Source organism: Bos javanicus, chromosome 17 (assembly GCF_032452875.1).
Source record: "Bos javanicus breed banteng chromosome 17, ARS-OSU_banteng_1.0, whole genome shotgun sequence".
NCBI classification, from domain to species: Eukaryota; Metazoa; Chordata; class Mammalia; order Artiodactyla; family Bovidae; genus Bos; species Bos javanicus.
In genome coordinates, this window is record NC_083884.1 from 64727102 (window position 1) to 64741022 (window position 13921).

The window sequence follows — 13921 nt, forward strand, 5'->3', positions numbered from 1 at the left end:
CAGAAATCCTAAAATCATAACCAGTTAAATAACTTCTTGTATCCTCTTCTATAAAATGAGTGTCATAATGCCTGCTGGGTTCTCCATAGGAGAGCTTCTTGAAGATCAAATAGGCTGACATCATCCAGAGAGCTTTGTCAACAGCTGGGCTTATCAGAGGTCTGATTCATTGTTATGATTGTCATCTCAGATGACTGTGATGCAGGACTGCCTTTCAAGGGCAGGAACACCTGTGACTCTGAAAGCATTTGGTAGGAAAAGGCCATGTGTAGTTATTTGCTAACCTGTTGTGCTACTTCCGAGGATGGTATTATTTTGTTTTTGTTTTTGTTTTTTTTTGACCTGGCGTGGCCTTCCTTCATTGCACCTAATCGTGTTTGTATCCTTCCGAGAGGAGCACAGGTTTTTATGGGTGTTATGTTTCACCAGCAAAAACATGTGTTGTGTACTTGCTGTGTGTAAGGAATTCTTATGAAGGGAGCAGCTTCCTCTGTGTCTTCTGTGATTGCTAAGTGCAGGGGTTCTTAGCCCTGACTGTGCTTCAGTAGCCGTTTTGGGACTTTAGAAAAAAAAAGCAGGTGCCGAGGACTCGTCACAGACCTTCCAAATTAGAACCGGCTGGTATTAGACCTGGACGTGAACGTTTTAGAAGTTTTGTAGATTCTTCCCACGTACAGCCAGAAGTGGAAATTAGAAGCATTACTATCATATTCTATTGTGCGATGTCTCTACACCGAGTGTATCCCTTCTTCAAGGAATTATGTTTCTAAGTGGCCTGGCACACATCCAGACTGCCCAAATGCGGACCCATCCCTTAAAGATTGTTGTCTTGACCTGGTCAGCACTCATTTGGGCTTGGTGTACTGTGGTTCTCCTTATTCTGCAAATACTTGGCTATTTGAATGGCTGAGTAGAGCCCTGTAAGTGACTATCAGAACATCCACATAATAGACCAGGTGTCAGAACCCAGAAATATGGATTCCCAGACCAGTGCATTGTATGTTTTTAAACTTCGACATGCACTTAGAGTCATCGAGGCAGTGGGTTAAAAAATGAGGTTGCCCAGACTCTCCTCCGGACGCTTTCAGGAGCCGGACTGCCCTCCTTCATTTGTGAGAAAGAAGAGAATGTCTTCCTGCAGAGCTTGGGGAGGAGACGGGGTGGCACGTGGTGGGTGCTCGGGCATTGGCGGTGCTGTTGGTGAGAAGCAGCTTCTTGACCAGCGTGGCTCTGCCCCTCCCCAGCCGCCCGCCCAGGACCCCCATTCAGTCCAGAAGGACCGGGTGACATGTCCTGTCCTGTAACGGTGATGGTGGCACCCCTGGGGCTGACACCGGGTCTTCTCTTTCTGAGGCTGTTTCCCATCTCTCTCCAGCACCTGATGCGTCCACATGCTGGGAAGAAGGACCAGGGACGGGTCCTCTCCTGACTCCTCAGCGCTGCTAGGCCTGGCCCCAGAGGGCGCTGCAGGGACTCCACTCCGGTCCTCCCTCTGGGATGGGCAGCTGCGAGGGCGTTCCAGGGGTTAAGAAGGTGGGCATGGGCCAGAGAGACGTGGGTCTCAGCCCATCTCATAAAGATTATGCTCCTGCGGCTGAGGTTTTCTCAACCATAGAACAAGAACGATCGTAGCGTGTGTTTCCCTTGATCCTCTTGTAAAGGTTAATTTTACCATTCGTAGCTGGGAGAACCTTGCAGGTGAGGCCTTCCCAGAAGTCTCAGAGCCCTTCCTTCACAGAACATTGCAGAACCTACCGCTCAGACGCACTCTCTTCCCAGCCCTCCAGGGTTCCTTTCTCAGGGAGTTCATCCCGTCCTGCCTGGCTTCGTATATAGTTAGTTGCATCCTTAACATAAGTATTTTCTCTGCCAAAAGAAGCAGGAAAAGCAGAGCTGGCTTCCGCCAGGTGGGTTTCAGCATCTCATCCCACTCTCTGGGACACCCACCTGCTCTTCCTCCAAAGCCCACCCTGTGCCCCCTGCGAAAGGGTCTCAGAGCCCCTCCCCTTCCCTCTACCTGGAATGCCATCCTCCCACACACACATACCAGATCTGCCTCGAGGACCGATTAGCATAACTGAAGGACTTCCAGGATGTATCTGTGCTTTTAAAAAATACCCAACAACCGTGGCAGCTGCCCACGATCCCTGTTGGGTGAATGGATGGTGATTTGAAAGAAACAGAAATCCTTCGGTCTGTCGGTTTGGACAAGAATGGGGTCCTCATGGCTTGGGGCAGGTTTCTGGGCTGCCAGCTGTTTTTCCTCGCAGTTTCTAACGCACACCCTATCGCTTGTTCCCGAGGCCCACAAAAAGCCGTAGGAGTAAAAGTGATTAGAGGAACTTCAGCTGTTTTGCTCCCTCTGAATAGCCCTCTTTCATCAGGATAGGCAAGGACAAGAGCCTTTTTTAAACCCAAATATCAGGGAAGAACGAGGGTTCCAGCAGAGCCATTTGCCGTCTGGGTGGGAACGCCATCCTTCCTTCCATCAGGACGGGCACTCTGCCGCTTCCCTGGAGGGCTCCGTCCAGCCTCCTGTTCAGACGTCCATCCTTCTCCGGGGAGCGGGGAGGGCAGGGGCTGGGGGCAGTTCAGATCACACGATGTGACCACGGCGGGCGGTCCGGGACCTCTTCTGTGGTGCTGACATCTGCCTCTCCAGCCAGCCACCCCCACTACTTCTGCTCCTCAGAGGTTTCCAGCAAAGCTAGTATGTATCGCCACCGCCGATTTCTGTTTCCCTCCTGCGTCTGGGTTTCTGGGTGACACTGGCTGTTGCTGCTTGGAGGGTGGGGTTTTCCGGAGGACCCCGTCTGTCTGCAGTGCCCTGTACAAATTATGACCCCATGTCATCTCCTAAAACCGGCCTCTGAGACTCCTCTGTATTGTGGAGATAAAAAGCAGGGAGGGTGGGGGGCTGAACTTGTTCTTAATCCCCCGTTGGGATTTTTCTCGCGGCAACCAAGGGAAACATTTCCGTTTCGTTTGCCTGCATCTGACTTCCCAGAGCTTAAGTCTAAAGAGCTGTCTTTCTGGGGACCAGTATCTTTGGGGAAAAGGCTGATTTCACTGGAATGATGATGGGTGGTTTGTGGGTGTGTTTTCCTCATCTGGAGAACCTTGAAAAGGAGGTGCGCCATCCCCGAAATGGGGGTGTCTGGAGACTGATGAACCCGGGGACTGTATGGTGTCAGAGCCCTGGCTGCAGGAGACAGTTGTTCACATCAGCGACCCAGCGGGCAAGGGAGGCTCTGAGCCCAGAGTGAGCTCAGAGCAGAAGACAGGAAGCAGGGCCATAAAGAATATCCGTCTCATTTTCGTAGGTCCCATGACTGCCAGGCTCTGTGGCCTCTGGGCCCCGGGAGTCATCCAGCGAGGTTTTTTCCTTGTGCCCCATCTGCTTACTGTCTGAGCCACAGGGCCGTCTCTGAGGCTGGGGAGGGTGTGTTCTCTGAGCCTCCCCACCTGCAGCTTCAGATCTCGCCCTGCCCAGAGGAGGACAGAGGCAGAGTGTTCCCGGGGAGCCCAGGCACACAGCCCCCTGAATTGACATGTAGCCTCAAGGCTCTTGATTCTTTAACAGCCTCAGAAACACTGAGGAACAACTGGCCTCGAAAGCGATCACGGGATAAAACCAGCCTATTTTGCGTTGTTCCTCCTCCACCCCCACCCCACCCCCCAAGGAAATATAAGGGAAACCAAGGGGAATTTTTGCCCATGATTTCCAAGGCAAAGGTCACCGTCACTGGCTGGCTGCTTCCAGAGGGCTCAGGTTTCTGGTCACTATGGATTTTTTTTTTTCTTTTTTTTTTTTAAACTCATGAACAAAAAGAGGTTGATGATGCCTTGCAAAGTTTCTCCCCGCTCCCCCCCCCCGCCAGCTGCTTCGATGAACTGATTGCTGTTTGAAGTTTCGTGCGTTTTGTTGGAGTCTCTCGGGCAGCGATGAAAGTAGGTAGTAAGTGATCCATGTCTTACCTAAAACAGCATAGTTCAGAAAACAAACTCAGTTGTAAGATTTTAAGGAAAGGGTGAGTGACAAGTTTCAGGGGTAGAAAAGTGTTGGGCAGTTCTCTGCCGTTTGCTCGAACTAGACAGCCTGGGATGTCTGTCGGCCAATGGATGCTAATGAGCTTTTTGCCTGCCATGGGTAAGTGAGACTCACAGAAAGGGTGCATCTTGTTTCTTCCATTATTTACAGTCCTAGACTCCTCAGCGCTTGAAACTGGCACCACAGGTACAGGACTCACAGGGTGGAAAGGGTGACTTGGCAGTATGTGACGATGGAAGAAGAGGCGCCGTCCAGGTGTGAACTGTTGCCCACAGGAAAGAGAGAAAGCCAGTTGTCAGTAGGATAAGAGGGGCAGAACTAAAACCTTAACGTTTGCTATTTGAGCCATTGTGATTTTTTAGCGTGCGAGGCAGAAAAACGAACAGATTTCGTTGGCAGTCTTCATAGTATGGAAGATAACTGTTTTGTTTTTTTTTTTTTCAATTCCAGAAACTGCTGACTTGACACTGGCCCCTGCAGTGAGGTTTCTTAGCTCCTGGAGTTGTATTTTAGACTTAGCTGAATATTCCAGGATGAGAATGTTTAACTACCAACTTTAGCTGTCCTGGGCAATGATGGTTTTGTTGTTTTATGTTACACAAGATGTCCTTGTGTTTCTGTCAAGAATTGATTTGTTTTTGTTTTTTTTTTAAGTGCTTCTGTTTCTTAGAGATTTTTCTTTCAATCAAATATGTTAATTGGTTGCTCAAGAGAGAATGAATAATATATATAGCTCCCTATAATTTGAACTGCAGTCTTTCACAAAATTAATAAAAATGAAATGTTTTGCATTGTGACTTTGAAAGTTAAAATATCATTTACAAAAGTTAATATTTGCTCAATACAGTAAATTTGGAAGATGCTAAGAAGTAGAAAAAAGATAACCTTAGCACTATTAATAATTTTGGTGTGCCTTATGTGTAGTTTTCAGAGATGATGGTTTTTTCTAAGTAATTGGTGGTAATTAATAGCTAATATAGTCTATCAGCTCATACAGGGTGGATTTCTGCATAAGCTAAAGATTTTCTTGGTAGCCAAGTCATGAAAGTGAAATTTTTTATTGTAATTCTTAAAGTCATATGTTAAATATGGATATTATTGCCTGTTAAAATAACAAAGACCAAAGATTCCCTCTGCTGAGAAGTTCATTGGGTTAACTTGAGCTTTTCTATGGGAATAGTGGTCACAGCCACCCATTTTTCTTAAGGTGCAAACAGATAGTGAAAGTGTGATTTCATCTTCCTTATGCTCTATCAACCGAAGACACCAGGAAGCAGTGAGGTTGTTAAAAGTTCAGAGTGCTGGGGGCAGAGATCAACAGCAAAAGTCTGAAAAATTCACAAAAGGAACCATCCTCTGCTCATCAGAGAGTCGGTCTCTGTTTCTAGAAGACATCGTATTACAGTGGTGTCCCTTCACAGTGTCCTGCAGGAAGGGGCTCTGAGTGCTGGAGGAGCCCATGGAGAACCTCGGTGTTGTAGCCGAAGTATCCTGCTTTGTCCCGTAAACTCTCCAGCAGCAGGCTTGTGGCAGAGGTTTGGGGGGAGTACTGTGTGAGATTACCATAGGAGCTATTTCATCCCATTGGCGTTTTACATGCCACTCTCTAGCTTTTCTTCTGCAGCTCGTCTTTGCCCATTTTCCTCTGTGAATTCCAGCCTAACTGTGCTCTGTTTTTTTTCCTCTCCCCAGCTTAAGTGAGAGCTTTTTCATGGTGAAAGGAGCAGCCCTCTTCCTACAGCAGGGAAGCAGCCCTCAAGCCCAGCGGAGTCTTCAGCACCCCCACAGGCATGCAGGTGATGGCTCTAAACTGATGCTCTTACCCAGGGAGTTATCTTCTATGCGACTGAGCAACCCTCCAACACTGGTGTTCAGCACTTGGCTGGTTTTCAAGGCCAGGGAAATAGCGCAGCACAGGTTGGTGATGACAGGTGCAGGTCAGAGGCTCTTTTCTTGAGGCCATGTGTGTTTTCCTGACGGCACTGGGAGCCAGCACCCTTATAAGGTCAGCAGCTTTCTGTTTGGATGTGAAGTTTCCCTACTCAGTCTATCAGTTAACTGCAGATTTTAAGTTACGGTATCCTGGGCTTCTCCTGGTGGCTCAGACAATAAAGAAGTTGCCTGCCTTGCAGAAGACCCGGGTTTGATCCCTGGTTCAGGAACATCCCCTGGAGAAGGGAATGGCTGCCCACTCTAGTATTCTTGCCTGGAGAATGCCATGGACAGAGGAGCCTGGTGGGCTGTAGTTCATGGGATTGCAAAGACTCGGACATGACTAAGCAGCTAACACTGACTTTCTTCAGATGCCTTTTTAATAAATGCACCAGAGCACCTTATAGCCAGACGTTGTCCCCTTGAAAAGTACTGCCTTGGGGTACGAGATGCCTAGTCTGTCATTGCTCTGAGCGTTTGGAAAGCTCTCATTTGGGGAATTTTTTTTACAAACCTTGGGCACGTACTGGGTTGGGAAGTCTTTATTCTTTAATGGTGGGTGGTTTTTTGGAAGTAGACAGAAATTATAAAATGGCATCAAACTGAGTATTCACTGAGGCACAAAAGCAAGGAAATAAGAAACGTGTACAAATGTCCATAGGCGCGGCAGTCTGGGGGTTAAGACTTCGCCTTCCAGTGCAGAGGGCACGGGTTCAGTCCCTGGTTGGGGAACTGAGATCCCATGTGCCTCGTGACCAAAAAGCAAAACAGAGAAACAGGAGCAATACTGTGACCAGTTCAATAAAGACTTTAAAAATGGTCTACATTAAAAAAAAAAGAAAACAACCTTCAATCAAAAGAAAAATGGCCACGAAGTGAAAGTCAGGGAAGCCTGACACGCTGCAGTACCTGGGGTTGCAGTCGGACTGAGTGACTGAACAGCAGCAGCAAAGTAACAGGACTGGTTTTCTTAGGTGACTTGACCCTGAACCTGAAGGCATTTGGGAGGAAAGGATTAGCGAGGCATTTTCGTCCAAGTGGACCTTTGTAGCCAGTGGGGAGCCTCTCCAGGCGCTTCTTGGATGGGCAGCTCACTTCTGAATAGGTGCTGGAAAGACCTCGCCTCTCAGAACAACAGCGAATCAAAGGCGCTGGCAGTTGGGGCCGGTTCTTTTGTGACTTCGGTCATCTTGCTTGTCTAACGTCAAGTCAGTCAAGCCTCATCTGGGAGCTGAGTCTCTAGGCTAGAATTTCCTGTCTTAGATTTTATAGCAACCCGCAAGGCTCAGTCAATATTGTCACATGCTGATATTTACAATCAAGATTTAGGTCTGTCGTAAGCTAAGTAAACAATCCTTCTGCGCAGGGAGGCAGTGTGTTTTGTGGAAAGAATATTTATTCTGGAGCCAGACAGACCTGGCTTCTGACCCCAGTTTCGCAAGCATACAGAACTTTCAGAGTCAGTTTCTGAGCTTTGGTCTCCTAATCTTTACAATGGACATCAAATATCCGTAACTCAGATGACGAGAAATGTAAAATTTATGCATGTTAACAGGCCTACCTTCTCCTTGGTGCTCTGCCTGCTTAGCTGTAATTATTGCTACAGTGACTGCTGGTACAATAAAACTACAAACGGAACCTTTGCTCTTTAATCTGCTAGCAGTTCTGCCCTGTAAGGAGTGTAAATTGTTGTTCGTGGCTTAACCATAATGCATGAGCAAAGCCAATGCTCAGTTTTGTTCCCTGAGTATTAAATGTCTCCTTCCTCAAATTCAGCGAATATTTGCATACTGTGTGCAATCTTGGGGAAGTGACTACAAAACCGTCTTGTAAAATCCCTTATTCCACCTGGTTGGTGCATCTCTGGAAGGTAACACAAGGATGGGAAGGGAGCCTGATATGTTGGCTTTTCTGCCCTGGGGTCTGGGGGAGCCAGTGAGCTCAAAAAAGCAGGGCTTGCCCACTGGCCACAGATGCTCAGTACATGACTGGGGGTCAGGCACACACTGGACTTCACGGCAAGTCCCCCAGACGACCCACAGGCCCCTAAGCAAACCTCAGCCAAGCTGAGGACATTACTCCACGTCGAGTAATTCCGCTCATGTTAGCCAGTCCAGTTGGGCCGAGATTCTTCCTTTACAGGGCCAACCTATACTTCAGGCTCACATTCTCTGCTTTTTTTTTTTTTTGCAAGTGCTTACTAAACACTTTAACATACAGAGACTGTGTGAGGCTGCCAGGCCTAGGGTTGGGATTTCTCTCTGTCAGCAATTCCACGTCTCAGCAGACAGTCCCACTGAAAGGCCTCTGCTGCTGCTGCTGCTAAGTTACTTCAGTCGTGTCCAACTCTATGCGATCCCATAGACGGCAGCCCACGAGGCTCCCCCGTCCCTGGGATTCTCCAGGCAAGAACACTGGAGCGGGTTGCCATTTCCTTCTCCAATGCATGGAAGTGAAAGTGAAGTCGCTCAGTCGTGTCCAGCTCATAGTGACCCCATGGACTGCAGCCCACCAGGCTCCTCCATCCATGGGATTTTCCAGGCAAGAGTACTGGTGTGGGGTGCCATTGCCTTTTCCGGAAAGGCCTCTATCTGTGTGGAAAGCTTCGTTTTCACTGAGCCACTCATCAGACGAGGGACTGGTGTCCGCCTTGATCCGTGTGCTTCTGTGACTCAGAGTAGGGGGCAAGGGCGCCCAGGCGAGTTGGGAACCAGCCGTGGTGGTTGTGTGCCATCCTGACATTGGTGACACGACAGGTGAGCGTGCTGCTGGGTAGAGAAAAGGAACGAGGATCGTCCGCTCCAAGTCGTTTCTCATGGGACGTGGTGCTGGTGTAGGGTGTGGTACTCTGTGGGATCCTGGAAGAGAGGAGACAAGGGGGCAGGTTTCCAACAAACTGGACTCCTCTCTGAGGCTGGAAGTGCCATTTGTGCATCATTCGTCAACCTTCTGTAAGATTAAAAAGATGCTTTTTGCCAAAGGAACATGCCCAGGGCTTCCCTGGCGGTCCAGTGGTTGAGACTCTGCACTTCCACAGCAGGATGCAAGGGGTCTAATCTCTGGTCAGGGAACTAAGATCCCACATGCCGCATGGCCATAAAAAGGAAAATTTCTTGAACGAAATAAAAAATGAAAATGCAGCATACCAACTTAAAAAAATTATATGGGAAAATCAAGTTAAAAAAAAAGGAACACGTCCAGTGGATTAATCCCTCTAGGTTCTAATCATGATCTGTAGGGTCATTTTTTTTCTTAAGACAATTGTTTCTTAGGGGTGTTGCACAACTGAAATGATTATGGATTTTCTGTGAATTACTCCTTGCACTTTTCTTCCGCATCAGCATCTTTACAGTTGAACCATTTCTTCAGAACGATCCCCACACAGACATATTTGAAATATACATAAGCTAGGGAAAAAAGCGGCATTGGAAGCACCCTCACTACTTTCTAGTTATGAAGCTCAGTGATGGGGTCCCCTGTGCCTGGGACACGCAGCCCTTCTGTGGGTTGGATCCTGTGTGGCTGTGGAGGCTCACCACCTCCAGGAAACTCTCCTCCCCTCCCTGCAGCCCAGAGGCACCCCCCAGGACCCTGCAGCCACTTAGTGATGTTCGGAGGCTGACCCTGGATTCCTGTCTCTTTTCAATCACCTGGGGGAAACAAACCGAAAAAGAATATATGATTTTTAGCAGGAAAAAAAAAATGCCATTGCTGTTTACTCAAATTATATCTCTGGGTACCCAGCACATCCCTTCTCTCTGTGCAGTGACTTAACACATTTTCCCTCCTGGTTATAGAAGTCATGTCTTTCACCCTCTTTTAAGGAAAGCGGTGTGTGCGTGTTAGTCACTCAGTCATGTCCAGCTCTTTGAGACCCCATGGACTGTAGTACCATCAGACTCCTCTATCCATGGAATTCTCCAGGCAAGAATATTGGAACACATTCTCTTCTCCCAGGGATCTTCCTGACCCAGGGATCAAACCCACGTCTCCTGCACTGAAGGCAGATTTTTTAAACGGAAAATAACGCCAAGTCCTTTTTCTTTCAGACCAACCCTCAGCAAATCCGTCTCTTCAGCTGTGTCTATAGTTTCTGCCGCCCCTACCCCTGCAAAGTCACATTTGCTTGAATTTAATAACATTTCTTCTCTAGGCTTGTCTGTATTTTTCAGATTTTGTATGTAATAATAATAATAATAAAAAAAAAAACCCGTATTGCAATTAGTTCAGAAAACAAGAGCAACTTTAAAAAACCTGGCAGTGAACTCTCTTTCTCACGCATACTCGTTGCGGCATTCAGGAGTGGACTAAGGGAAGTCCATGTCTTCCAGACCCTCAAAACCACCTCCAGAACGTAGGTGGGTGACCCATTCTAAACTTCCTTCATTTGTCCAACAGGGGACCTGCCTCAACATCTTCAAGTCATGATCAACCTTCTGCGTTGTGAAGATAGAATCAAGCTGGTAAGAAGAGATGAGAGTGGCAAGTTTTCGTTTTTAATGGTGACATTTGGTAGCACTTACTGACGATCAGGGAGTTGGAAGGGAGGTTGGGGAATGAGGGGGTGGAAGGGGTTGGCTCTCTTACATTATAGCAAATTCTCCCAAGCTGTTCACTAAGGCCAAATCCCCATCTGCTCCTCTGTCCCCCAGAAGGTGCAGGAAAGGGTGGATAAGGTTTCTGGGTCAGTCTGTGCTGAGCTGAAATCGTCTTTCTCTGGGTTTTATTTGTTCACCCGTATTTAACGAAGTTTGAGGGTCTCCTCTGAGCCAGGCGCTGTCCCTCATGCTGGGGATATAAACCAGATGTAAGACTTTGATCTTAATTCCAAAACTCTCAGGGGAAAGATAAAAACAAAAGTCTCCGGTCTTGGGCTGGTGGAGGAAGGGGTGGCCGCCTGGAAAGGCAGGCAGCGAGAGCATGTCCGCCCGTCTAGGCCGTGCGCTTGGAGAGTGCCTGGGCGGAGCGGGTCCGGTACATGGTGGTGGTGGACAGCAGCGGGCGCCAGGACACGGAGGAGAGTATCCTGCTGGGAGTCGACTTTTCCAGTAAGGAGAGGTGAGTCTGCTCTGCACGGTGGCTCCCCTCTGCGGCACGGCCAGGAGTTGCTGCTGGAAAAAGGTTTCCAGGGTCCCACACCCATGGTGGGGACAGTAGATGACAAGGTGGTCAGGCCCTGGGGACCGTGGAGCCCCTCGTTTTAGCTCTCGTGTGCTGTGCTGAGCTTAGGGTCTACACTCTGCTTAGAGATTTAACCCTGGGTCCCAGGGGTGCCCTAGAAGAGGGCACTTTAACCAGGAGGGCTTCCTGGAGGAGGTGACAGCTATGGTGAATACCCCAGGGCAAGCAGGAGCAGGACCAGGTAAAGCAGGAAGGCGCCTTCCAGGCTGACCATCCCATATGAAAGTATGTGATCGATGGGCATTATATCAAGGGCCTGATTCAGTATTAATATCCCGTGGATTCCCAAGTACTTGTTGATGGGTCCTAGGTCAGAGGCTTGAAGAGAGGTTGGGAATTTCCCAGTAACTGGAGGCCAAGTTTCTAATAGTTATATCATAGATCTTATTATGTGTGTTAAATGGAGGTGAATGACTCTCCTTACATATCAGAGAACTTAATGCGAGTGAGATCTTTGCAGAACCTGAATTTGTTAAAAGTGGATTAGAGTAGACTCTCTTTATTCCTCATTAACCTGCTCTTCATTAAGCAAGCCATCTCCTGAGTATGAGGCAATAGGCTCAGCCCGGCACACAGGGCAGCAAGAGTATCCACAGTTCTCGGCCTCAAGGAGCCTGTAAGCTCAGCGGGGAGAAAGCCGTGACCAGAAGTCAGGGTGATGTACCCAGTGATGGAGAAGTGTGGGGTGGTCATGGGAACCCAGGAGAGGCACGGGCCTGGCAGGCAGCCTGCCAGAGGCCTTCAGGAGCAGGCGATGGCTAAGCCCAGTCTTAGAGGACGAATGGGCTTGTCAGGTGAGTCTGGGATTGGGGCAGGTCAGAGGGTGCGTTGGAAGAGCATTTCAGGCAGAACTAATAGCAGAAATCACAAGCCGCAGAGGCAGTGGTTGGGTGGAGACCGTGCTGTCTTGTCTTGTTCTTGCGAGGGGGCTGCCATTAGTCCCACCCTTGCGACCAAGACTCCATTGCTTGTTACAAGTAAATGAAGTAAAAGGAAGGCAGATACAGAAGCGGAGGGTTGAGAAGATCCCCCACGGCTGCTGATACTCAGAGGATCGAGTGGGTTTCGTGAACCTGAGGACTGTCTGTGGCATGGTTTTGTGTGCATAGCCATAGTCCCTTGGGGGCTATTAGCCCATAACAGAGAGATGTCCGTGTAGCGTCCCTGGGGGTGGTCTGAGCTGACCCTGGAAGTGACAGCTGTTTCTCACAAGCCGACTCTTTTTCAAATTCCTGAAGAATTTTCATAGTGATCCGAAGAGACCCTCCGATCAAGCCTTTTCTTTCCATCTGTGTTTCTCAGCAGTGCCAGGCTCTGAAGTGGTCAGGTATCATATCGCTGTTAGGATATGCAAAAAAAAAAAAACCCCACAGATTAAGCTCAATTTTAAAACACCAACTGCACAGCAGCTACAGAAACAGAGGTCCAGAAGTGAACTCCAGTCCTGGTGTTGGCACTTTCCCCACCCCTGCCACCCCAGGACAGGAGACTGAGGGCAGCTCCCACAATTTGCCTGTGTCCCTAGACTGTGTAGCCTCACGCCAAGCGTGTGCCTGCCGTTGCCGGCTTCCCCCTGCTGCGCTGTGGGCGTGTGGTCCGCTGGTTGCTCCTGGCCCCTGAGAGCTGCAGCTGAGACCTAGCATTTGTGGAGTCGTGGTCCCCCGTGACTGTCTCTAAGCTGGGGTTTCTGGCCATCCGAGGCCCGCGTCTTCTCGAATTCAGTGGTGGGCTGTCCCTGCAGACAGATACACCCCTAGGCAGTGGGACCAGGGGCAGGTGGTGGTTCCCCCCCATGAGCTGGACCAGCTGGGTGGAGACACAGCGAGGGAAGGCCTCGTGCAGGAGGGTGGACCCTAACTCCAGACGTCTCCTCTTCCCTCCTGTGTAGTAAAAGCTGTACCATCGGGATGGTTCTCCGACTGTGGAGCGACACAAAAATCCACCTCGATGGAGATGGGTAAGGAGACCTCTTTAAAAAGCTTGTTTCACCGTAGACTTTGAAACACAAGTCAGTTTGGACATGTTGGGTAATCATTAACACAGTCTCCACGTGTGACATGTTTATCGCGTCAGGAGGAGTAACATTGCCCTCCCGTGAGGCTCACAAGGCAGGGTCCATTTGGGACGTGATACAAGGGAGTTTGGGCTTTCCTGATGGCTTAGTGGTAAAGAGTCCACCTGCCAGTACAGGGCACATGGGTTAGATCCCTGGGTCAGGAAGATCCCCTGGAGGAGGAAATGGCAACCCACCCCAGTATTCTTGCCTGGGAAATCCCATGGACAGAGGAACCTGGCAGGCTACAGTCCATTTGGTCGAAAAGAGTCAGGCACAACTGAGCACGCACACTCCTCTAATGAGAAGCGAGTCTGGGTCACGAGGTACCAACAGAAACAGTCTGCTTTTGGGGAGATCTTCTGCTGTATGAAGTTCAAGAATAGCATTAAACAGACGTTCCTCCATTTGCTTTGGGTTGTTAAATGAACACGCGCCGTGTGCCCTCGCCGCGGCTGGTCCCTGCAAGTGCACGGGTGACGTGGTGTGGCTGGAGTTCCAGGTCTCTGAGGGCTGAGGGGAGACACACACCAGCAGGTGCAGTGTGTTTCGGGTGCCCCTTGGGGGCGCTGAAGAGGTGGAATCATCCCAGCGGGCCAGGCAGGTAGACCAGGGCCCGAGGGCGGTCCAGATCCTAGAGCGGCAGCCAGGTGGGGGGACCTCAGGTATGGCCACGAGTGGGAAGAAGCAGGGGAGGAAATGAT

The 13921-nt window shown here is 49.4% G+C and overlaps 1 protein-coding gene across 4 annotated transcripts in view; it reads left to right on the plus strand.

The window, feature by feature from the left end:
• SSH1 (slingshot protein phosphatase 1) overlaps nt 1-13921 on the plus strand; it is a 56383-nt gene that overhangs the window by 20260 nt on the left and 22202 nt on the right. For 2 of the 4 annotated variants that reach the window (XM_061385137.1, XM_061385133.1), the window contains exons 3-6: nt 5744-5847; nt 10382-10446; nt 10920-11041; nt 13053-13121. In XM_061385137.1, the coding sequence (XP_061241121.1) occupies nt 5744-5847; nt 10382-10446; nt 10920-11041; nt 13053-13121 (360 nt within the window). Of the gene's footprint in view, nt 1-2599; nt 4151-5743; nt 5848-10381; nt 10447-10919; nt 11042-13052; nt 13122-13921 lie in introns of those variants that run through there. The other 2 variants (XM_061385135.1, XM_061385136.1) reach the window with 2 other exon arrangements.